We start from the raw sequence: 27198 nt of genomic DNA, 5'->3' as shown, positions 1-27198 counted from the left end.
CTCTCTCTCTCTATCTCTCTCTCTCTCTCTCTATCTATCTATCTATCTATCTATCTATCTATCTATCTATCTATCTATCTATCTATCTATCCATCTATCTATCTATCTATCTAATATAATCATTGCTACTGCTTTTTATTGATGTTATGTAAAGGGTCAGTTAGACCTTTTTATGCAACCGTTAAATAATTTAAATAACGTTAACTAAAGGGAACAATCTATTTGACTCAGCTGAAGCTCTGGCCTTCCTTAAAAACTAACTAATTTAATAAAAATCACAGTTGTATTTCACACAATGCACTGTTTTTTGAGAACAAACATTGGTGAATAATGCACCATAATACATTCTGACGAAAAATAAAAATGATTATGAATACAAATAAAATAAAAGAAGCCTCCCGTGAGTTACTACAAGCTATAAAGTAGATTTTAAAAACGTTTTATAGAATAAAAGCTCACTGCTGGACGTTGTAGAAATGCGTGTGTGCACCACGACAAAGGAGCATACGGATGTGCTCGATATATGCTGTATTGAACAAATAAACTAACCCAAACTAACCGTATCACTATAACATGATGATGATGGTGATGAAGAATGCATCTAACGTTCCGCTGTTCATTATAATACAAAAACAAACAATCATGCTCTTACTTTGAAATCATGCGGAAATGTCGTCATCAGCAGGCCATCACGTGGTTTCCGAAAATAACCGAGTGACACGAGTAGATTTTAGCCGAGACCGGCGGAAAGTATGTCTCAAAACTCTGTGTGTGTAAAAAGACGATCCACAAGCAGAGATTTGAGATCCGCAAGCGCATTTTTGGTTGAAAAATACAACATGGATTCACAAATGCCTGATCGAAAGTTGTCAATGTTAAAGAGATATTCACAGATCTTTTTTTTATTTGTGAACATATTCAGCGTATTTGCAGATCCGTTTTACATTTGCAAATGTATTTGTGAGTTTGCAAATCTTTTAAATGCATTTACAAATCACATATTTATCAATCAAATGAAGTCAACATTTCTCAATGTTTACTGAGCTGTGTTGGGTTTCTTAAACATATTTGAATGGTGATATACACAGTAATAGGTTAAGGCCTAACAAGTTTATAATAAATACATTTGTATTTATTTAAAAATCTTTTCATACAATCATACGTTTTGGGATCATGACGATTAATACGTGTGGACCAGAGGGTGACAAGCATAAGTTTCACTTCACTTTTTTATTTCAATTCCAACCTTGGTCATGAAGGATATATATTTTTCACTGTTGTCCACGTTCATAAAGCATAAAACAACACCATAAGAGCAGACGGTGCAAAGTATCTAAATGCACTTATTGTAGTAACCATAACCAGCCCTAATTGGGGGTGGTGGCAAAAGTCTCAAAGAAACTGTCTAAAACCAAAGCTTACGTTTCTACGTCACTAAAAAAAAACTGTTAAGAGGGAAAACACAGTCAGTTTGTGACTTTGGTAAAATGATCCTTTAACAACCAAGTGCAGAACTGCAATACGTACAAACTACAGATTTTTCCATCATGTTCTGTGTTGCTAATTTCGAAAATACCACCCTTTTTCTTCTACTATTCCCCAAAGGAATAAAGCCAGTTTGTGTTTACCATTTCTCTGCTCTGTGTTATTCCGGGTGTCCAGAGGACTGAAAGCTGAGGAGAGAGCGGGCAGGGCCAGCAGCAGCAACACTGACAGCTTCATCTGGAGAAGAAAACACATGACAAAACCTGTGTTGGTTACCAGTACTATAATAAACCTTCCATAAAAAATAGTAATTTGATAGTGAGCCAAAGGGGACCTATTATGCAAAATCCACTTTTTCATGTCTTTTATACATAAACCTGAGTCCCCCCCCCTGATCCATTTATATAAAAACCTGTCTGAAAATGAGCTGATCAGATTTTGGCCACTTGATGATGTCATAATGATGTTTTGTCTTGTGTAACCATTAGCCAATCAGCAACCAAGGTAACCCCCCCCCCCCCCCCCCCCCCCCTTATCACCTGAATCTCCTCCAAGAGCACCATTGAGTTCTTTGTAACCAAATCTCTCTTATACCCCTTTCACACCAACGCAACTCCGGTTCAAGCTCCGTGCTAGAGCTTTTCAGGTTCCGAACCGGTACTTCGGTTTCGCTCCGGCTCTTTTCACACCGCTCAGAGCCCGACGCTGTTATGAAAGTTTCTCTGGTATAACATGGGTGATGTTAGCATAGCAACCGAAGCTAAACTGACTACTTGCTAAGCCGTTTTCTACAGGCACTTTTTACCGACGTATTTTTCATTATGATTCTACTTGTGATAGTCGGACATGACAACCTGTGCAGCCCATGTATTGATTCCATCCGATAGCTGCTATAATAACAAACGTCTGCCTGCTCTCCACAATGATCAATAACAGCGAACGGATGGTCAAAGTAAGGTACAAATAAACAGAATCACACGAAGCCTGGTTAGTGTTGCCTGACTTTATAAAGTGTGTTTTTTTTACAAGTGTGTGGTTGCGTTCTAGTCACTTTGCTCAGCACTACTGCTTGTTACAACTTTTATTTGCCGTACTCGCCTTAACTGTTAGCTCAGGTTAATCTCGCCCCCCTCCGACGTAAGCGTGACGTATGCGATTCTTGCTTCTAGACGGACAACTTTTTGGTGCTCGAAACGAACCGGATTCCGGAGCTTAGAGGCTGCTCCGCTGCGGTGTGAACAGGAAAACCTGGTGCTTTTCAAGCTGTGAATGGGGTATCAGAGGGGCGTGGGGAGGGGCTCCTTATTTTCATCTAAAGTAACAGACAGAGAATCAGCACTTTGGAAACAGGGCTGAAACAGAGGGGATTATGGGTAATGCTGCAATGATCTGTTCACATCTGAATCAGAGACAGGCTCTGTATATATCTGAGACCTGTGGTATATTGATGAAAGTATAATAGGGGACCTTTAAGTTATTCCACTGTTAACGAAAGATACAATGATAATAATTCAAGTTGACTTACTATGAATAAAGCCATGAAATGTTATTTTAACAGTTAACAAGTATTTGTTTTAATAATAACCAAAGGATTTAAATTACATCAATGAAAATGCAAACATTGATGGACCAGAAAAAATAACTATTAATAACAATTAACACGATCTTACTAAATATCTTAAAATGTTTATACAGTAGATGCTTTTCAAGGTATTTTAATCATCACTTGCAAATGTATAACAGCCAACTAAATAATGTTAATAGAAGATTTATAAACCAAAAATCAACCACGTTTTACAAATATCAATATATGTAAGATTTATTAATGTTTTACAAACAATTTCTTAAAGGTTTAAACATGATTTTGTAGTCACAAACACTTACTAAATGTACTATTTAAAAAAATATTATCTGTGCCAAAATAAACTGATAGAGTATACAATTATTATCTTTCATTGTTTGCAACAAAATAACGTTTGAAAGAAGTGTAATTGCCTATGAATCGACCATTCATTAATGAAGGTTATTATAAAATGTTACAGTTGGTGTAGTATTAAATTGTATCTTGAAATGAGGAAGTCCACATTTGTGATTGAATTACATTTGAAACATGAATCTAATTTTGATTATATATCTATACCAATTGACATACAATTATCTGAGAGGTTGTCATAATCTTATTAATTTTACTAATATAACACTTATTGAACTCAAGATGAAACACAATATAAAGTACTCACCATCCTGGTGTCCATCACTCGATATAGTAGTGAAGTTCCTGAGGTTCAAGGACAGATCAGCGGTTTTGGAGAGAATCTAAGAGGGACATCTACATTAATGATGATTACACTGACGCAGTCAGGAGGAAAAGGAAAGAGCTACTCCCTTAATTGTGGGAAGCGCGGGAGAGGGGAGAGGGGAGAGGGGAGAGGGGAGAGATTGCCTTCCTGAGGCATGACAAGCTGATAATCCGCCCCCCACAGCACTCCAGAGCCTAATTGTATCACTGGACTTTTAAGGTATATCTGATATGAACTAATTATGAACACATGACAATAATGTCACATTCTGTTAATCTGCCAAAGAAGGGAATGTTACTTGCTCACTTGAATGTGTGTAGTTTGAGGAATAAGGTGCATGAACTATGCCATTTGGTAGAATCAAATAATATACACATACTGGCTATCTCAGAATCACACCTGGACTCATCTTTTGATGATTCAGAGGTTGCAATGCATGGTTACAATCTGTTCAGAAAGGATAGAGATAAGAATGGTGGCGGAGTTTTGATCTATGTACAAAATCATATTCCAGCTAAAGTACGATACGACCTAATGAAAAATGAAATAGAAGCTTTATGGTTACAAATACAATTGCCAAATTTAAAACCCATATGAATTGGATGCTGTTATAGGCCACCGGGTGCCAATTCAAACTATCTAGATTAGTGGTTCTCAACTGGTGGGTCGCGGACCCGTTTCAAGTGGGTCGCGGACCCGTTTCAAGTGGGTCGCGGACCCGTTTCAAGTGGGTCGCGGACCCGTTTCAAGTGGGTCGCGGACCCGTTTCAAGTGGGTCGCGGATGTGTGAGCGAAGAAAAAATTGAAAAAAAACAAAAATTATGGAAAAAAGTCAAACTTTTTTTGAAGTCTGGGATTTCTAATGCTGCGCGCGCAGTCACCGTTTGCTGCGTCCTGGGTAGGAAGCGTCTTGGGCGTTGTGATGATCCCGGCCTTCAAAAAAGGTTTGACTTTTTTCCATAATTTTTGTTATGTCATGATAACGTGCTGCGTTACGTTATCAGTATTTACCGCTCATTCATTCAAATTGTAAACATGGCGAAACGCAGGTATGATTCTGAATATATTAACCTCTTAAGCCCTGAGCCTGTTTTTCAGGTCTCAGGCTCGAAAATGACATTCCCAGAACAAATGACCATATCTTCCCTTCTAAAAGGGTTAAATTAATAATCTTTTTTCTCAAAGTAATGATAAACCTGTGAGTTGGATGTAGAAAAGTCAGAATCAATATAGATGTTTTTTATTTTAAAGAAAATTCAGATTGAACATAGTATAAACTGTAAATTATAGTGTCCGTCCAAAAATTATTTTGTACTTATAGTGAAAACCACCCTTGGATGATGGGTTAGTAGACTAAAAGCTTTAGGAATCCAAAGTACAACATATAATAAGTACCCTGTATCAAGATTGATGCAAAACAAGTGACATTTGACCTTTTTAGAGAGATTTAGCCAAAAGAAACCACTTCTGGGGTCATTTGGGTGGATTTTCCATATCTCTGGCCCCCCTTGCTCGATTTTGATGGTTGACACCTCTTTCTGACCGTTAGAGCCAATAGAATCGAAGGGGGAGTCCCCCACACACACACGTTGTGAAGAGAAAAGGTGGGGGCTTCGCGCATGTAATTTTCCATCAGAGTGAACCTATCTCTAGCTCTGACATCTGGAAACGGAAAAGCAGTTTTAATGCTTATGGATTATCAGAAATCATTTCAAAGGGACACAGACACATTAGATTAACCTATGGATTAACTTCAGCAGCGTTTTTATCGTTGTAATGCCATTGAAGACCACTTTGGAGAGACTACAGCGCCAAGGTAAAAATGTTAGCATTTTTAGCTACCTAGCGTCACCTGTTTTGATGTCCGTTTTTGCTTATAACGTCGCCATTTCGTATAATTCAGTGGTAATGTCGGTGTCAATCGATTCTGTGTCACCTCACGATGTGAATCGATGTGTTAGATGTGGTGAAAAGATAAATAATAAGGTTTTGTGAGTGAGTTTCGGTGCAGTAAGGTGTTAGCATTTTTCGCTCGTTGCTAATTCAGAGGCTCAGTGTTAGCATTGTGGGTTTTCTTTTGAAAAAAAAAAAAAAATGATCAATTAGATGAGTTTCTTCCCGTTACATGGATATAAAACATTCATAGTTTATTAAATGAACATGCCCTCAGACACTGTTTCCTGCAAGATGTTGCGGCAGTGCCCCGGTACCGGGGTCTCTCAGGCTTAACAGGTTAAGTATGGATTTTCATACATTGAAGATAAAAGAGAGGGACCAAAACCTCAGTGTGTTGTTTGCAGTGAGATACTGGCACGAGAGAGCATGAAGCCGTCAAAATGAAGCGGCATTTGGAAACGAAACACTCCGCTTATAAAGATAAACCTGTTGAGTTCTTTCAAAGACTCACAGAGCTGAGGACATCGCAACAGTGCCTGACCTCTTCATGTTCAAAACAAGAGCAGGCCCTCCGTGCATCTTACCTCGTAGCTCAGCGTATTGCAAAGAGCAAAAAGCCCCACACCATTGCAGAGGACCTTATTTTACCTGCCGCCATTGACATGGTCAGAGAGCTGCTGGATCAATCTGCGGCGGATAAACTGAAGACCATACCACTGTCAAACGATACAATCAGTAGGCGGATTGAAGAAATGTCCGATGACATTCAACAACAGACCACAGCTCGCATCAAGGCAAGTGCTCACTATGCATTACAGATGGACGAGTCCACAGACATCGCGAGCCATGCAATTTTACTTGTTTATGGGAGGCATGTGTGGGAAGGGGACTTACAGGAGCAATTTCTCTGCACTAGAGATCTGCAAACTACTACAACTGCGGAGGACATTTTTAGTTCTGTGGACTTGTACTTGGGTTCGGTGGGCCTAAACTGGGATCTGTGTGTCGGAATCACAACTGATGGCGCTGCCTCCATGACTGGAAAACATTCAGGGGTGGTGAAGAGAATACTAGAAAAAGCCCCTAATGCGACTTGGCAACACTGTTTTTTGCATTGAGAGGCTTTAGCAGCAAAGGACATGGTGCCAGTGCTTCATGAAACATTGAAGGATGTCGTCAAAGCGGTGAACCACATTAAACGCAGCGCAAAGAGCACCCGGTGCTTTCAAAAGCTGTGCCAAGACCTGGGCAATGAGCACATACAGGTGATGTATCATGCAGAAGTTCGCTGGCTTCAAAAATCGAGGCGTTCAAAAAAAAGATCGCCTTGTGGGCAAATCATGTTTCCAGGGAGAGGCTGGACATGTTTCCAAATGCGTGTCATGAGGCAAAAGAACTGGACACTGCAGGCAAAAATGCCCTGGTGAGGCACTGACTCTTTCAGAGTCAGATTTACAAATATTATATTTTGACCTTAATCGAAATATTCTATTATTTTCAAAAGCTTTTTTAGTCTGATGCTATGATTCATTTTAAACAGACCGTTCAACAAAAGGATACCCAAAATCTAAATATTGGATTGTTCTTTCTTAGTAAGATCCCATGTTCATTACAGTTGTGGTCTTACCTTGACTTGAAGATGAAGTCCATGCTATCCTTCTGGACAACAATCTCTATTACTGTTTTGTAAAAGTCCTCCTTATCTTCCTGTAGTTTCAAAAGTCTAGTTTGTTGTTTGCGGTAGAATAACAGTAGCAACAAGAACCTGTGGGCTCACGTGCGCCCCCTTCAGTGCGGCAGAGGTTATGGCTGCCTCTCCTGGTGATTTTTTCATAGCCGTTGTACGATGAGACCAGCGAGCCTAAATATCATATATACGTGAAATAAGTTATTTAGAGACTATGGATGGTGAGGATAAATGTAATAAAGGGATCTACAAACATTACATTGGTGACCTACAGTGAGATGGTAACAGGCATGCGCTTAGGGCCCGCTTTCCAGCCAGTTTCTGTGGGGTGACGCATTCTGAGGTGAGGCAGATCTCATCTGTGCCTCACCTCACCCCACAGTAACTGGCTGGAGCGCGCTCACAAAATAAGTGCCCGCGCTAAATTAGTGCCCGCGCTCCAGCAAGTTACTGTGGGCTTACGAGAGGCAGAGCACGCCCCTGCCTCACTTCTCATCGCTCCCATGTAGTTGTAGCGAGCTCGGCCAATTTGCTGATTTTGACTATAAAAAGCGATTGGAATCAAACAGAAATCACACTTACAACACAGATCAGTGGAGACATTTGATTATTATTACTATTTAGTTTTTCTTTAGTAGTTTTTCTGTTACATTGGAGTATGACAGGTGAGGCTCTGCCTCCCCTGACTGCACGTCGCTGCCCCAGACTAAGATGTGTTACAGTAAGTTCAGTAAATGCTGACACTGAATATTTGTCACAATACAATGTTGTTCAGAATGTATCCCAGATAAGCTCTTCGACAGTTCAATTTTGGTTCTTGAAACTTTAATAACATTATCCTTTTACACACAAAGCATGCCTGTATATGTACTTTTTACTATTATTCGTTATAATCACTCTGTCTCTGTCTATTTATTTATTATTTATCATCATAACTATTTGTTTATGGGATATATACATATACTCTTTATTTTGTTGTTTATTTCTTGACTCTATAAGTACTGTTACTGTTTTAATTGTATTTATTTTTTATTCTAAATCTGGTTTAAATATTTATATATATATTTATTTATTATATTTTTTGTTTGTTGGGGGGGATAATAATACAACATACAGTACACACAGTTCTGTATTCTTCTCATGCCTTCTCAAAAGCATGCCTGTTATTGAAGATAAGTCTGCCTTTTGATGTAATACAACACAAGTGTGCCTTTTTATTTATTACATACATTACAATTTTGACTCTAAAAACGTGATGACCATCACCAATTTAAACTTGTTTAAAAAGCATACTGTGGTTCTGTGAAGGGATATAATCTGCCTTGCATGGCACTAACAATGTTGAAGATGTGGTTGTGTTCCCATGGACTACATTTATTGAAAATGTATTCACTGTTCTTCACTTTTATATTAATATTAATATTTTATATTACTGCACTACTTTTTGTGAATTAAATGTGTGGTTCAAAATGGTGGGTCGCGACTCATTGACGAAGGAAAAAGTGGGTCCCGAGGCCAAACCAGTTGAGAACCACTGATCTAGATGGTATTTGTGAAATGGTAGATAATACAGCTGAGTGTAATAGCGAAATATATTTCATGGGAGACCTGAATATCAATGCCTTCAATGAGAAATGCCCCATGTGGAACAAGATTGCATTAGCTGCCAAAATGTGTAATATGACTCAGGTAATAACATCACCAACCAGAAGGGCTACAAATAAACATGGGGCTATTACAACGACCTGCATTGACCACATTTATACTAACAGGCCAGAGCACTGCACTAAAGTGTTGTCACTCACAGTTGGCTTTAGTGATCATAATCTAGTTGCTATAGTACGCAAGAGCAAAATACCTAAGGCTGGCTCCAAGATAAATGATAGAAGGTCTTATAAGGGGTTTAATCAGGAACAATTTGTAGAGGAGGTAAAGAATGTGCAATGTTTTGATGTTTGCCATGAGGAAACCCCAGAAAAAGCACTGGGAGTATTTATGAAGTCTTTCATGGGGATTGCCGATCAGCATGTTCCTATGAGAAAATGGTCTGCCCGGTCAAAGTGTGCACTTTGGTTGAATGACGAGATGAGAAGTTTAATGGTCCAACGAGATGATGCTAAAAAAAACTGCAGACAGAACAGGTTCTCTATGTGACAAACAACATTACTGTAAACTAAGAAATGCGGTAACCAAATTGAATAAATGTAGAAAGAGGGAATACTACATGCAGGACATCAGTGATACTAAGAATGATGGAAAGAAATTATGGAAAATATTGAATAACATAATGGGGAGGAACTCAAACATGCATCCTTCCTTTATAGAAACCGAGGGTCAATTCATTACCAAGCCAGCAGATATTGCAAATCATTTTAATGATTATTTTACAAATAAAGTAGACAAGCTGAGGAATGCCATGGGTGCAGTCGAGGACACAGTGTCACATCACATCATTAAAGATCGTATCATGAGGGGAAAGCAGTGCATGTTTGAATTCCACAATGTTACAGTGACACGAACTTTTATAAAAAAAGTGACTCAATGGCTTGGATATGTATTTGGCCGTCATTTTGAGCAGTTTACCATCCAAATTGTTAATGTATGTAAAAGCATATTTTCAACATACATTAACAATTTGGATGGTAAACTGCTCAAAATGACGGCCAAATACATATCCAAGCCATTGAGTCACATTTTTTATAAAAGTCTAGAGCAAGGCGTGTGCCCCGAGATCTGGAAGGAAGCCAAGGTTATCCCATTACCCAAGGATAAAAGAAAGACCTTTGCTGGTTCCAATAGTCGACCTATAAGTCTCCTCCCAGTGTTAAGTCAATTCATAGAAAAAATAGTATACACCCAAATTCAATACTACTTTGCAAGTAACAATCTGACAAGGAACTACCAACATGCCTATAGAGATGGTCACTCTACAAGTACAGCACTTGCACAAATGACCGACGACTGGTTCAAGAGCACGGATGATAGGAGGCTTGTAGGAGCTGTCGTGTTAGACTTTAGCGCAGCTTCCGATGTGATCGATCACAGTCTGCTGCTGAACAAACTCAAAAAAAAGAGTTGTCGGTGGGACCTCCAACGGCACAGGACATAGGGTTGGCAAGACCCCTGGCAGAAGAGTAGTCAGCGGGACCTCCAACGGCACAGGACATAGGGTTGGCAGGACCCCCGGCAGAAGAGTAGTCGGCGGGACCCCCAACGGGACAGGACATAGGGTTGGCAAGACCCCCGGCAGAAGAGTAGTCGGCGGGACCTCCAACGGTACAGGACATGGGGTAGGCGTCGGCCGTAGAGCCAACAGGACACGGGGGGCTGGCGTCGGCCGGAGAGCCAACAGGAGACGAGGTGCTGGAGTGGGCCGAACCACTGACAAAACACGGGGGGCTGGCGTCGGCCGGGGAGCCAGTACTGGAGCCGAAACTGGAGCCGGAAACATGGCTGCTGGGGCACGGGCTGGAATCCTGGCCCTGCGTCTCTTAGAGGCCTTTTGGAGACGCCGTGGACCTCCAACAGGACAGTAGTCGGATCCCAGGAAAGGGTTAGAGGCTTGAGAAAAGTTTCCAGGACTACATGTAAAATGTTGTAGCCACTCAGGCAACAAACCCCTGAGCCAGGGCTTGCGAGCAACCTCCTGGCGTGCCTCCTTCAAAGCAGCCACTCTACCCCGTATAGATGTGGCGTCATACCAGGTATAAAAAAGGTACTCTAGAGAGTACCCAAGACGTTCCGCCTGGAGAATAAAAAAATCAGAATCTGCTGAGTCCAATGTTGGTCGGTTCATTCTGTTACGATCACTGTAAAGATCGCGGAAAAAGGTAGGACCCAAATGCAGACTACAAAAACTGAAAAAAGGTCTTGAAACAAAAAGCGAGCTTTATTTAAAAGCTGGTAGACAAAACATGGCATAACTTGAAACGGTAGCAAAGAAAACGACAACACAAAAACTGACCGTGAGAAACATGGAGGAAGACCGGAGAGACAAACATGAAGCGTGACGTGAAGGGAGGACAAACAAATAATGAACCGACAGGGGAACACAGGAAGAGACAAGACTAAATACAGGGAGGGGTAATCAAGGAACAAGAAACAGCTGGGTAAAGGAGGAAGAAACACAAGGGCAACAGGTGAACACAATAAGACAATCAGATAGGAGGGAAAACAGACAGAAAGCAACAGGCAAGACAGGGCGGGACACTTTTCAAAATAAGACAGGAAACCAAAGACAGAAAAAGACAAGACAAAACACAACACAAACAGATCGTGACACTCACTCACACTCTGCTGTTCCGCAGCGCCGCTTCCTCCCTCCGGCTGACATTATGAATGTAAGGCGTATAGTAATCATAGATAACACGGCAGGGTCCGTTACAGTTTGTTTTCATCTGATTTCAATTAAACAAAGTCTTGGCTTTCAGAATATTAAACTTGTTTCGGCAAATTCAGATGATAAATAAGCGGAGAACGGAGTAACTTAACGTCACAGCAGGCATAACAACAGCCAAAATTGTGCAAAATTATACAAACACACACACACACACTCGCGAGCTTCCCCCAGACCAGTAATCCAAACGAACATATCTTCCTTCCGTAGTATTTTGATCATTTATTAGCCGCTAATAATCAATCAGATCGATGGATTCCAGAGAAGAGGAAACTTTAAAGGCCTTTTTCTCAAAATGATGACTCGGTGACAGTCATTATATCATGTGACATATTTTGCTTAATATTTGGAGTACAAAAACAATCCTGATATCATTAGAAAGCTAGGAATCTCCTCTTTCCAACAGTGTATACAACTCAAAATGTGTCTTCGGGTCAATGCGACTGATTTCGATGGAGCAGGTCACAAATACAGAAATTACAAATAGCTCAAAACAAGGCTGCCAGACTCGCTCTCCACTGTTCGAAGCGCACTCATATTGGAGTTGTGCAGAGAAACCTATCATGGCTTCCGGTTGAGAAACGTCTGCAATCTCATGTTATCACTTTTCAAAAAAAATTCAAATTTAGCAAAAAAACATTGTATTTTTATGATCAAATAGTTTACTCAAGAGACGAGCACGACCATAGGACTAGACAAGCTACATCAGGCCATCTCCGGGCACCTAAACCCAGGACACATCTTCTGAAATCTTCTGTCTCAGATACCCCTTTCACACCAAGGCTTTTCCCGTTCAAGCTCCGTGCTAGAGCTTTTCTGGTTCAGAACCGGTTCTTCGGTTTAGCTCCCGCTCTGTTCACACCGCTCAGAGCCCGACTGGTGCTGCCGCTGCTGCGTCATGACGTCACCGTTTACGTCGCTGATTTTCTCCCCAACGGCGCTAACTACAACAACAATGGGGGACTGCGTCGGGTCGATGATCGTGTTGCTTTTAATCATACGAAGCCAGATTAAATTAAATAACGACTTCTCCAACCTTATACTTTTCTCCAGAGTGCCGTGGTTCATTGTTTATTCATGTGTTTCATTTAGCGACCGCTGCAGTGCTGGCTGCTCTTCAACGGGAGTTTATTCTCCCGTTAGCTCACAGCAGCGGCCGCTGTAAAGTATTCACTGTCCTGTTGTGGCAATTTCGCACTCACAACAGGAAAGAATGAAACGGAGAGGGATCAATAAAACACAAACACAGGTATAGTTGATCAATTATTATTTCGTTGTACAACAATCAATAATAACGAGGAAAACATTACCTCTGCTCTCAAGCAGTCCTACAGCAATGCTCTCAAACAGTAGCACTTTATAGAAACATATATAGGACTCTTGACATGACACACACACATTTCCTTACATTAGCTAACACACGATATCACATGTTCTGCCTCTGAATGCTATACTTTTATGTTCCAGATGTTGAAAGTTTACTTATCTCATGACGTCCTTTAGGAGTAGTCAACTAACGTATGTGACGTATGCGGTTCTTGCTTCTACACGGACAACTTTTTGGTGCTTGAAACGAACCGGATTCCGAAGCTTAGAGGCGGCATGTGTAGTTCTGGGGACGGGGTGGGGGGTGGAGCTGAACCCGTTCGAATCCAGTTTCGGATAGTCTGCCGTGGTTTCATCCCATTTCAAAGTGCTGTTCGATGCTCGGCGTAACCCTCGGCGCACTGCCACTCAAACATCCAATCACAGAGCTTGAGGACTATCACAGGGTTTGTCAAACATAGCGGAGAGAATACTTACTTGTGTAAAATTCTCTAAAGCAACTACTATGAGCTGCTCCGACATTATACAATCAAACAAATAAATAAACACAAGGATAATAGTGTCTTATTGTTGAGTAAATAACAATGTGTAGTTTAGAAAAGAATACAAAATTAGAAGGAAAAACCTATGAAACAATACAGATCTCAGGTTTCTGAGCCCCTACTCTCCCCCCTAACTGACGGCAACAAAAGTCGGACATTATTCAATTAAAATAAAGAAGTAAACACAATAAGTGTGTCTTGATATTGAGTTAGAAAAAGGTTGATAAACGCTGTGAGAATGGATCTGGGGAGAGCATTTCGCCGCGATCCCAACTCGTCTACTACATACGTTGGGACCGGCTCTGAAACCGCGTTGGTGTGGGGAGCTCTATAGAAGTCTATGGACATCCCTGAAAATTAAAACTCGACGCTAAAGGGCCCCCCCTTGCGTTGGAAAGTGACGACAGGGACCCTGACATAACGTCAACATAGGCCGAGTTGGGAGTGAGAATGTGTTGGTTCCATCCTGGCCACCCCACTGAAAATGTCCTGGCTCCGCCACTGTCGCTAATTTGGGAGAAACGGCGTCAGAGTCGTCCCTGTTTCCACAGCTTCTCACCAGTTAAGCAGCTGCTCCTCTGTAGCCAGCTCTCTTCGGTGAATTTACATTGAAATTATACATTTAAACAACTTATTCAAACTCTTAACAGCTGCTCCGGTGCTGCTGCTGAGGAGGAGACTTAAGCCTTTGAGCTGGAATCTTTGTCTGTGAGGCGTTCAGGGAACCTCTGTAAGATCTAGCGACAGAAAGATAATGGGTTACACAAACTAGCTGGAATTAGCCAACATTTATAGCGAGCTTCCTGGTGAAGACTACCAGAATTAAATGAAAAATATAAAGAGTAATCCAAAAGTAATGTACCTAGTAATGTAACTAATTACTTTCAGCAGTGAGTAACTAATGGAGTTATTCTAAAATAACTAGTAGCGTGTAATGCATTGCCTTCTTTGAGTAACTACTCAAACACGGCATATATATAAATAACTATAAAACTATACACCAAACTATATACATAAATAAGTCTCCAGTGTCCATGTGTGGTGTGGAAAAAGTAGGGTCCCCAGCATTCAGAAAGTACAGGATAATAACTTGTGCAATTAGCATCATTTGTGTTTACTAGCATTATCATCAAATTGCATTACATGTTCTTGTTAGACCCTTTTACCCAAAGAGACTTACATACTCTCAGTACTGTGGGCAGTCCCTACTGGAGCAATTTGGGGTGAAGTGTCTTGCCCAAGGACACAACGTCATGCTGACTGCAGTGGGGATTGAACCAGTACTCTCTTGATCCGAAGATCAGCGTACACTGAGCCACAGCCTCCCTAATCACATATTTTTGAAAATGCTGCATCCATTTATTACACTTTTTCTGGTTTTTAAACCAGAAAAAGGCCATATTTCAACTCCCAGTGGTCCCATTTTATTAGCTTTTTTGCAACCCCAGTTTTTAAATTCACCAGTGTGGTATTTACTGACGTAGAACAAAACGTTAAAATCTCTTCAGCTTGTGTTAACCACAGACCTTATTTCAGGATAACAACCAAAAACACATTCAGAGAACCATTGACCTCCAGACCAGGGGACAGGAAGTGAGTCATGTCAGGGTGAAGGACTCATTCCTGCTATTTGAAGGTCAGTGAGAAGGAACAGAAACAGCAGTTTGGTAGTTTTAACATTTATTAAAACGATAAAGTTAGTTTCACAGCAACAGGAGACTCGGGCTCGAACCGGCGACGTCAACAACACGTTCAACATGCTGAGCCTCGTCACTAATATGGGATGATTATAATGAAAACATAATAAAACGTTATATTCCAGTCCCTGAGTGTGTGTACTGTCCCCGCTGAAGGGAAGCCAGGCGGCGTCAGGTGACAGGAAGTGACATCACACGTCAGTAAAAGTCCTGGTCGTAGTGGGTGGCGTCCATCAGGCGCTCCATCTCCGACACGCTGTCAGACAGGAAGGACGACAGCTCCTCTGACAACACAGAGAGAGTTTAACCATCAACACTCACGTCAAACTGATCTTAATATCACGAGCAGAGGTGGTAAGTATCGGAGTACAAATACTTTGTTACTGTACTTAAGTACATGTGTCTGGTATCAGTACTTTACTCCACTACTTATTTTTCTGACCACTTTTTACTTTCTACTTCCTACATTTTGAACCCAAATACCTGTACTTTCTACTTCTTACATGTTGAACACAAATACCTGTACTTTCTACTTCTTACATGTTGAACCCAAATACCTGTACTTTCTACTTCTTACATTTTGAACACAAATACCTGTACTTTCTACTTCTTACATGTTGAACCCAAATACCTGTACTTTCTACTTCTTACATTTTGAACACAAATACCTGTACTTTCTACTTCCTACATTTTGAACACAAATACCTGTACTTTCTACTTCTCACATTTTGAACACAAATACCTGTACTTTCTACTTCTTACATGTTGAACCCAAATACCTGTACTTTCTACTTCCTACATTTTGAACCCAAATACCTGTACTTTCTACTTCTTACATGTTGAACACTAATACCTGTACTTTCTACTTCTTACATGTTGAACACAAATACCTGTACTTTCTACTTCTTACATGTTGAACTCAAATACCTGTACTTTCTACTTCTTACATGTTAAACACAAATACCTGTACTTTCTACTTCTTACATGTTGAACCCAAATACCTGTACTTTCTACTTCTTACATTTTGAACACAAATACCTGTACTTTCTACTTCTTACATGTTAAACACAAATACCTGTACTTTCTACTTCTTACATGTTGAACCCAAATACCTGTACTTTCTACTTCTTACATTTTGAACACAAATACCTGTACTTTCTACTTCTTACATGTTGAACCCAAATACCTGTACTTTCTACTTCTTGCATTTTGAACACAAATACCTGTACTTTCTACTTCTTACATGTTGAACCCAAATACCTGTACTTTCTACTTCTTACATTTTGAACACAAATACCTGTACTTTCTACTTCTTACATGTTGAACACAAATACCTGTACTTTCTACTTCTTACATGTTGAACTCAAATACCTGTACTTTCTACTTCTTACATTTTGAACACAAATACCTGTACTTTCTACTTCTTACATTTTGAACACAAATACCTGTACTTTCTACTTCTTACATGTTGAACCCAAATACCTGTACTTTCTACTTCTTACATTTTTGAACACAAATACCTGTACTTTCTACTTCTTACATGTTGAACACAAATACCTGTACTTTCTACTTCTTACATGTTGAACACAAATACCTGTACTTTCTACTTCTTACATTTTGAACCCAAATACCTGTACTTTCTACTTCTTACATGTTGAACACTAATACCTGTACTTTCTACTTCTTACATGTTGAACACAAATACCTGTACTTTCTACTTCTTACATGTTGAACACAAATACCTGTACTTTCTACTTCTTACATGTTGAACACAAATACCTGTACTTTCTACTTCTTACATGTTGAACTCAAATACCTGTACTTTCTACTTCTTACATTTTGAACACAAATACCTGTACTTTCTACTTCTTACATGTTGAACCCAAATACCTGTACTTTCTACTTCTTACATTTTGAACACAAATACCTGTACTTTCTACTTCTTACATGTTGAACCCAAATACCTGTACTTTCTACTTCTTACATGTTGAACACAAATACCTGTACTTCTACTTCTTACATGTTGAACACAAATACCTGTACTTTCTACTTCTTACATGTTGAACTCAAATACCTGTACTTTCTACTTCTTACATGTTGAACTACAAATACCTGTACTTTCTACTTCTTACATGTTGAACACAAATACCTGTACTTTCTACTTCTTACATGTTGAACACAAATACCTGTACTTTCTACTTCTTACATGTTTGAACACTAATACCTGTACTTTCTACTTCTTACATTTTAAACACAAATACCTGTACTTTCTACTTCTTACATGTTGAAACACAAATACCTGTACTTTCTACTTCTTACATGTTGAACTCAAATACCTGTACTTTCTACTTCTTACATGTTGAAACTCAAATACCTGTACTTTCTACTTCTTACATGTTGAACACAAATACCTGTACTTTCTACTTCTTACATGTTGAACACAAATACCTGTACTTTCTACTTCTTACATGTTGAACTCAAATACCTGTACTTTCTACTTCTTACATTTTGAACACAAATACCTGTACTTTCTACTTCTCACATGTTGAACACAAATACCTGTACTTTCTACTTCTTACATGTTGAACACAAATACCTGTACTTTCTACTTCTTACATGTTGAACACAAATACCTGTACTTTCTACTTCTTACATGTTGAACTCAAATACCTGTACTTTCTACTTCTTACATTTTGAACACAAATACCTGTACTTTCTACTTCTCACATGTTGAACACAAATACCTGTACTTTCTACTTCTTACATGTTGAACACAAATACCTGTACTTTCTACTTCTTACATGTTGAACACAAATACCTGTACTTTCTACTTCTTACATGTTGAACTCAAATACCTGTACTTTCTACTTCTTACACTTTGAACACAAATACCTGTACTTCCTACTTCTTACATGTTGAACACAAATACCTGTACTTTCTACTTCTTACATGTTGAACACAAATACCTGTACTTTCTACTTCTTACACTTTGAACACAAATACCTGTACTTTCTACTTCTTACATGTTGAACCCAAATACCTGTACTTTCTACTTCTTACATGTTGAACCCAAATACCTGTACTTTCTACTTCTTACACTTTGAACACAAATACCTGTACTTTCTACTTCTTACATGTTGAACACTAATACCTGTACTTTCTACTTCTTACACTTTGAACCCAAATACCTGTACTTTCTACTTCTTACACTTTGAACACAAATACCTGTACTTTCTACTTCTTACATGTTGAACACAAATACCTGTACTTTCTACTTCTTACATGTTGAACACAAATACCTGTACTTTCTACTTCTTACACTTTGAACCCAAATACCTGTACTTTCTACTTCTTACATGTTGAACACAAATACCTGTACTTTCTACTTCTCACATGTTGAACACAAATACCTGTACTTTCTACTTCTTACATTTTGAACACAAATACCTGTACTTTCTACTTCTTACATGTTGAACCCAAATACCTGTACTTTCTACTTCTTACATGTTGAACCCAAATACCTGTACTTTCTACTTCTTACATTTTGAACACAAATACCTGTACTTTCTACTTCTTACATTTTGAACACAAATACCTGTACTTTCTACTTCTTACATGTTGAACACAAATACCTGTACTTTCTACTTCTTACATGTTGAACACAAATACCTGTACTTTCTACTTCTTACATTTTGAACACAAATACCTGTACTTTCTACTTCTTACATGTTGAACACAAATACCTGTACTTCTACTTCTTACATTTTGAACTCAAATACCTGTACTTTCTACTTCTTACATTTTGAACTCAAATACCTGTACTTTCTACTTCTTACATGTTGAACACAAATACCTGTACTTTCTACTTCTTCCATGTTGAACCCAAATACCTGTACTTTCTACTTCTTACATGTTGAACACAAATACCTGTACTTTCTACTTCTTCCATGTTGAACACAAATACCTGTACTTTCTACTTCTTCCATGTTGAACACAAATACCTGTACTTTCTACTTCTTACATGTTGAACCCAAATACCTGTACTTTCTACTTCTTACATGTTGAACCCAAATACCTGTACTTTCTACTTCTTACATGTTGAACCCAAATACCTGTACTTTCTACTTCTCACATGTTGAACCCAAATACCTGTACTTTCTACTTCTTACATGTTGAACACAAATACCTGTACTTTCTACTTCTTACATGTTGAACACAATACCTGTACTTTCTACTTCTTACATGTTGAACACAAATACCTGTACTTTCTACTTCTTACATGTTGAACACAAATACCTGTACTTTCTACTTCTTACATTTTGAACTCAAATACCTGTACTTTCTACTTCTTACATGTTGAACACAAATACCTGTACTTTCTACTTCTTACATGTTGAACACAAATACCTGTACTTTCTACTTCTTCCATGTTGAATACAAATACCTGTACTTTCTACTTCTTACATGTTGAACCCAAATACCTGTACTTTCTACTTCTCACATGTTGAACCCAAATACCTGTACTTTCTACTTCTTACATGTTGAACACAAATACCTGTACTTTCTACTTCTCACATGTTGAACACAAATACCTGTACTTTCTACTTCTTACATGTTGAACCCAAATACCTGTACTTTCTACTTCTTACATGTTGAACCCAAATACCTGTACTTTCTACTTCTCACATGTTGAACCCAAATACCTGTACTTTCTACTTCTCACATGTTGAACTCAAATACCTGTACTTTCTACTTCTTACATGTTGAACCCAAATACCTGTACTTTCTACTTCTTACATGTTGAACCCAAATACCTGTACTTTCTACTTCTTACATGTTGAACACAAATACCTGTACTTTCTACTTCTTACATTTTGAACACAAATACCTGTACTTTCTACTTCTTACATGTTGAACACAAATACCTGTACTTTCTACTTCTCACATGTTGAACACAAATACCTGTACTTTCTACTTCTTACATGTTGAACACAAATACCTGTACTTTCTACTTCTTACATGTTGAACCCAAATACCTGTACTTTCTACTTCTTACATGTTGAACACAAATACCTGTACTTTCTACTTCTTACATGTTGAACACAAATACCTGTACTTTCTACTTCTCACATTTCCCAAACAGGCTGGTTCCTTTAGTTTGAATGTGTGTTTGGTGGCGTGATCATTATTATTTAGAGTCATTGCGTGCCTATTGATTTGAACACGATCCGTGTATCCATCATTTCCTGGTCTTCTCTAAAGAAGAGGGACCAATGAAAACGTTGTCATGTTGCCGTTGTTCAGCATGGAAACATTCATTAGCTAACAATGACATTATTGTTCTATTAATATAAAGGGAGGTCAGGTACTCTTTAAAACAGCTGCTAGTTATGGGTACTTTTTACTGAAGTACATTTCAAAGCCTCTTTACTTTCACTTGAGTGAAAGAAGTTTAGTCAGTACTTCTACTTTTACCAGAGTATTTTTAAACAGAGTATGTGTACTTCTACTTGAGTAGAGGATGTGTTTATTCTTGCCCTCTCTGATCACGAGATTAAAAACTACACTTCCCCTCATACGTGCCTTTTGGAACTGTAGCTAAATTGAAAGGACTTCAAAAACATGCAACTATAAAATACACAGCAGAACATACCCAGAAAATAAGGAACCCAACTGGAGGGCAAATACCGTTTGACTAAACTGAAAGTAAGGAAGCAGCTGCCCTACACACGTGGAAAATTAATTATTGCAAATTGAACACACCACAATGTCAGAAGACAGTGATAAGGAAAAACAATTCAACATAATATGGAGCACCATTTACGAAACTCTGTAGACGGGATGAGTGTGTGTGTGTGTGTGTGTGTGTGTGTGTGTGTGTGTGTGTGTGTGTGTGTGTGTGTGTGTGTGTGTGTGTGTGTGTGTGTGTGTGTGTGTGTGTGTGTGTGTGTGTGTGTGTGTGTGTGTGTGTGTGTGTGTGTGTGTGTGTGTGTGTGTGTGTGTGTGTGTGTGTGTGTGTGTGTGTGTGTGTGTGTGTAGGGGAGTCTTTGTTTGTTTGTTTGTTTGTTTGTTGCGCAAAAGCATGAGGGGGGATGAAATATACAGTATATGATAATTGAATTGTTTCCTTTTTAAATTAAATAAAACTACAATTCCCACAATGCCCAGGAGACAGATCTGTGTGAAAAACGCTGACGAGACAATTTAATTGTTAAACGTTTCTTTAAATCGTCTTACAGAAACAAGGTCAGTATCATTTTTTATTTTAGTTCAATATAACACATATGGGAATTATGACTTTTTTAACAAATAGCAGACAGACTGAATCTTTTAGTGCGTCTGAACTGAGACACTGGGACTCAACCTTCTTTAACCTGTTAAACTCTGAGCCTGTTTTTCAGGTCTCAGGCTCGAAAATGACATTCCCAGAACAAATGACCATATCTTCTAAAAGGGTTAAATTAATAATCTGTATTCTCAAAGTAATGATAAACCTGTGAGTTGGATGTAGAAAAGTCAGAATCAATATAGATGTTTTTTATTTTAAAGAAAATTCAGATTGAACATAGTAAAAAACTGTAAATGATAGTGTCCGTCCAAACATTCTTTTGTACTTATAGTGAAAACTACCCTTGGATGATGGGTTAGTAGACTAAAAGCTTTAGGAATCCAAAGTACAACATATAATAAGTACCCTGTATCAAGATTGATGCAAAACAAGTGACATTTTACCTTTTTAGAGAGATTTAGCAAAAAGAAACTCCACCTCTGAGGTGATTTGGGTGGAAATGGGCGTTTTTGCCGTTTCTCTGGAACCCATTGGTCGATTTTGATGATTGACATCTCTTTTGAACCGTTAGAGCCAATAGAATCGAAGGGGGATTTCCACATACACACCAACGTTACCAAAAAAAAGTGGGGGCTTCGCGCATGCAGTTGGCCGTAAACCGAAACCTATCTCTCGCTCTGAAATCTGAAACGGGAAAAGTAGGTTTATTGCTGATGGATTATCAGAAATCATTTCAAAGGGACACAGACACATTGCATTAACCTTTTTATCGTTTTAATGCCATTGAAGACCACTTTTGACCAGACAACGACCAAGGTAAGAGATATTGCCGTTTTAGCTACCTAGCGCCACGTGTTATGATGTCTGTTTTTGTTTATGATGTCGCGAGTTCTTATCATGGAGTGATAATGTAGGTACCCATCGATTCTGTGTCTTCTCACGATGCTAATCGAGGGGTTGGATGTGCAGTTATGATAAGTAATAAGGGTGTTATGAGTGAATTTCTGTGCAAACGCCGTTAGCATTTTTTCGCTCGTGGCTAATTCAGAGGGTCAGCGTTAGCTTTGTGGGGTTTTTTGCAAAAAAAAAAAAAAAAAAGATCAGTTAGCTGAGTTTCTTCCCGTTACATGGATGTGAAACATTCATAGTTTATTCAATATTAAGAAGCCCTCAGACACTGTTTCCTGCAGATGATGCGTTTTTCCGCCCGGTGGGGCTCAACAGGTTAACGACGTGCTCTGGGTAAAAGCGTCAGATGAATGAGATGTCTCACCTGCTCCCAGTACTCCCAGTACAGCGGACGCAGACACCGACCCCATGTCGTTGTGAGCGACGCAGCGATAGGTCCCAGAGTCCTCTGGCCCCGCCCCCTCAATCTGCAGCCAACTGGAGAGCTCGAATTTCAGAGGCCCGCCCCTAGACTGAGGAGAGACGACAGGTGTGAGACCAGAGGAGAGTCCGGAGGCTCTGATAGAGAGGTGCAGGAATGAGTCCTAAACCCTGAGATAAGTCAGCATTTCATCACTTCCTGTCCCCTGGTCTGGAGGTCAATGGTTTTCTGAATGTGTTTTTAGTTGTTATCTTGAAGTAAGGTCTGTGGTTAATACAAGCTGAAGAGATTTTAACATGTTGTTCTACTAGCTTAGCGGTGGTGACGTGAAGTCATGTGACCGTGCTGTAGTTCCTTTATAGCCCAACATTAGCCACCTTTAGCTTAGCGGTGGTGACGTGAAGTCATGTGACCGTGATGTAGTTCCTTTATAGCCCGACATTAGCCACCTTTAGCTTAGCGGTGGTGACGTGAAGTCATGTGACCGTGCTGTAGTTCCTTTATAGCCCAACATTAGCCACCTTTAGCTTAGCGGTGGTGACGTGAAGTCATGTGACCGTGCTGTAGTTCCTTTATAGCCCAACATTAGCCACCTTTAGCTTAGCGGTGGTGACGTGAAGTCATGTGACCGTGCTGTAGTTCCTTTATAGCCCAACATTAGCCACCTTTAGCTTAGCGGTGGTGACGTGAAGTCATGTGACCGTGCTGTAGTTCCTTTATAGCCCAACATTAGCCACCTTTAGCTTAGCGGTGGTGACGTGAAGTCATGTGACCGTGCTGTAGTTCCTTTATAGCCCAACATTAGCCTCCTTTAGCTTAGCGGTGGTGACGTGAAGTCATGTGACCGTGCTGTAGTTCCTTTATAGCCCAACATTAGCCACCTTTAGCTTAGCGGTGGTGACGTGAAGTCATGTGACCGTGCTGTAGTTCCTTTATAGCCCAACATTAGCCTCCTTTAGCTTAGCGGTGGTGACGTGAAGTCATGGGACCGTGCTGTAGTTCCTTTATAGCCCAACATTAGCCACCTTTAGCTTAGCGGTGGTGACGTGAAGTCATGTGACCGCGCTGTAGTTCCTTTATAGCCTAATGTTAGCACAGAAATACTACATCCCTGTACCACTCTGTTGGTTACTGCACTATTTTATTAGTTTTATGTCCTATATATATTCATGTTGCTCTGTTGGAGCAGCCTGACTTCAGTTTTTCATTGTCATATCTACACTGTAACTGCTACATGATGATAAAGACTTGAAACTTGAAACTACAGGTGGACACTCACCTGTACTGAGATGTGGGGGTCGTCCCCGGGCAGCACCACATCCCGGCCCTCCTTCCTCCACTCCACCAGAGCCATCGGGAATGCAAAGACCTCGCAGAGGAACGCCAGGCTACTTCCTGTCCCGTTCACCTGGCTGTGGGGGGGCACCTTGATGATGGGGACTGGGGAGGGATGAGTAAGGGATTTATATATTAAAGGTCCCCTATTATAATGTTTTTCATCAATATATCACAGGTCTCAGATATATCCAGAGCCTGTCTCTGATTGGCTGAAACACCAAACAGATCATTGCAGCATTACCCATAATCCCCTCTGTTTCAGCCCTGTTTCCAAAGTGCTGATTCTCTGTCTGTTACTTTAGATGAAAATAAGGAGCCCCTCCCCACGCCCCTCTGAGAGACATTTGGTTAAAACAGGTTGAGCCCCACGGACCCACGGGCGGGGGCAAAAACGCAACATCTGCAAGAAACAGCGTCTGACGGGAAGAAACTCAGCTAACTGACGATACGAACCATTTTTACCGAAACAAAACACAAGTCTCACAAGAAGCGTCTAAATGAGCCCTGAGCGAAAAAATGCTAACACCCTTAGCACAGAACTGACGGTATAAATACTTTATTACTTATCGGATCTGCACAAATAAGATATCGATTAGCAAACTGAGATTCCACAGATTCTAGATATATAAGTGTCATCACTGAGCGACATGGGAAGCTAACACAGACATCACACCACGTAGCTTTAGGTAGCCAACACGGCAATATGTCTTACCTTTGCTGTTGTTCTGATCAAAAGTTGTGTTCAATGGCATTAAAACGATAAAATCACTGCTGAAGGTTAATCCATAGGTTAATCCAATGTGTCTGTGTCTCTTTGAAATGATTTCTGATAATCCATCAGCAATAAACCTAGTTTTAAGTTTTCAGATGTCAGAGCGTAAGTTAGGTTTCGACTGCGTGCGCATCACTTTCACTTCTCAATGGAAAGTTTTACATTTTCTTTCCATTTCCATTCCGGATTTAGGAACTCCCCCTAGATTCTATTGGCTCTAACGGTTCAAAAGAGATGTCAATCATCAAAATCGACCAATGGGTTCCAGAGAAAACAGCAAATACACCCATTTCCACCCAAATGACCCCAGAAGTGGGTTATTTTTGCTAAACCTCTCTAAAAGGTCAAATGTCACTTGTTTTGCATCAATCTTGATACAGGGTACTTATTATATGTTATAGTTTGGATTCCTAAAGCTTTTAGTCTACTATCCCATCATTCAAGGGTGGCTTTCACTATAAGTAATGGTTTATTTTTGGACGGACACTATCATTTACATTTTTTTACTATGTTCAATCTGAATTGACTTTAACATAAATTCTATATTGATTCTGACACTTCTCCATCCAACTCACAGGTTTATCATTGCTCAGGGCGTCACAGGTTAATACAGGTATCATCACTGCTAGGATTTGTGCAGGGCAACCATGGAAATGCTGCTTCCACTACATATCAAATGTCCTGATGTGGAGAAGTTGGTGGAAATGGCCACTTTTTTCAACAACCGTTGGAGAGCACCACAGCGTGTTGGTGCAATAGATGGAAGCCACATCCCTATTTTGTATTGTTTAACAGTTTTAAAATAAAAACATCTATATTGATTCTGACTTTTCTACATCCAACTCACAGGTTTATCATTGCTTTGAGAAAAAAGATTATTAATTTGCCCCTTTTAGAAGTGAAGATATGGTCATTTGTTCTGGGAATGTCATTTTCGAGCCTGTAACCTGAAAAACAGGCTCAGGGCTTAAGAGGTTAAAACACGTTATTACACGAGTGAGTTGAATACTAGATTCTGATAACACGCTGCCTTCAGGGTCCAACACAGAGATACGTCCTCACTGCACCTCTCTGTTGGGACTATAAATACTACGGCAGCGCGGTTGTTTGGAAGGAAGCCTCAGTTTCTGGGAGGACTGAGGTCAGACGTAGAAACGTTCAGATTAAGGCGTTGTGCACACGGGAACGTTTGCGTTTATACACAGTATGCGTATTCAAAAAAGTCTTCCGTTCACATGCATTCGTTTCATTTAACGTGTCTGTTCAAACGAGGCCGCTGGAAACGCTGTAGTACATATGCCGGGACTGTAAGTGGCGCTGTAACTTCCGCCACAAAATACACCAAAAGCAGCGAAGAAGACCCCGGAGCATGGTTGCCATGGCTACCCTTCTGTTTATGCCCCGCGGTGGATTTAGCAACATGTAGTTCATGTAATTCTCCATGTCCACTTGTTGCTGATGGTTGTGGTAGAGGAGCTGGAGATGTTGCACTAACATCTGTAGCATGGTCAGTAGCAGTAGCACTAGCAGTAGCTACTGACAGGAGGAAGTGTGTGTGGCGATTGCTGGTATTCAGCGGGATATAGTCATTTCCTCAGCATATGGATAAATGCAACGGGGAAGTTAACTGAAAGAAACCAAATCTGTGAATATTGCATCGACCGACCAAGAAGCACGTCTCTGTGGAGAGGACGGCTCAGAAAGAGAGATATTCTCTACAAACACCGGGTGAGATCGCTCCTCTGGGACACGCCGGTCCTCTGCCTACAAACATTTCTCTTTTTGCCGCCGACGGGCGCAGGAGCAATGAACAATAATGGCCTGGATTAGGCAGTAAAGACAAGTTTGGTGTATCGCAGAGCGGACTGTTTAATTTTGTTTGTGTTGTTTGGCTGGAAAATTGTCAATATAATGGATCAATGCATGAAATCTGACTCTGTTTATTTTGTTTAAGGAGTATATTGGGCGTTAACAATTCTGGTTTGCCTTTTATAATATTATTTCATTCAAGAACCCCTTGTGCGTTTAATTAACACAGCTATTTTTGATAGTTGCTACAGATGGTTACTGGCCATGCTACAGCAGTGAGCAGCAGAGGTGGGGAGAGGTGGGGAGAGGTGGGGAGAGGAGGGGAGAGGAG

At 39.9% G+C, this 27198-nt stretch overlaps 1 protein-coding gene across 1 annotated transcript in view; it reads right to left on the bottom strand.

The window, feature by feature from the left end:
* Nucleotides 1-15302: 15302 nt before the first annotated feature.
* LOC117470656 (kazal-type serine protease inhibitor domain-containing protein 1-like) overlaps nucleotides 15303-27198 on the bottom strand; it is a 13918-nt gene continuing 2022 nt past the window's right edge. Inside the window, exons 2-4 of the mRNA XM_034115469.1 lie at nucleotides 24228-24388; nucleotides 22892-23039; nucleotides 15303-15613 (exon numbers count right to left, since the gene is read on the bottom strand). Of these exons, the coding sequence (XP_033971360.1) occupies nucleotides 15528-15613; nucleotides 22892-23039; nucleotides 24228-24388 (395 nt within the window). The 3' untranslated portion in view covers nucleotides 15303-15527. The remainder of the gene's footprint in view (nucleotides 15614-22891; nucleotides 23040-24227; nucleotides 24389-27198) is intronic.

The sequence above is a fragment of the Trematomus bernacchii genome, unplaced genomic scaffold (assembly GCF_902827165.1).
Source record: "Trematomus bernacchii unplaced genomic scaffold, fTreBer1.1, whole genome shotgun sequence".
Taxonomy (NCBI): domain Eukaryota; kingdom Metazoa; phylum Chordata; class Actinopteri; order Perciformes; family Nototheniidae; genus Trematomus; species Trematomus bernacchii.
This window is presented reverse-complemented; position numbering and strand designations above follow the sequence as displayed.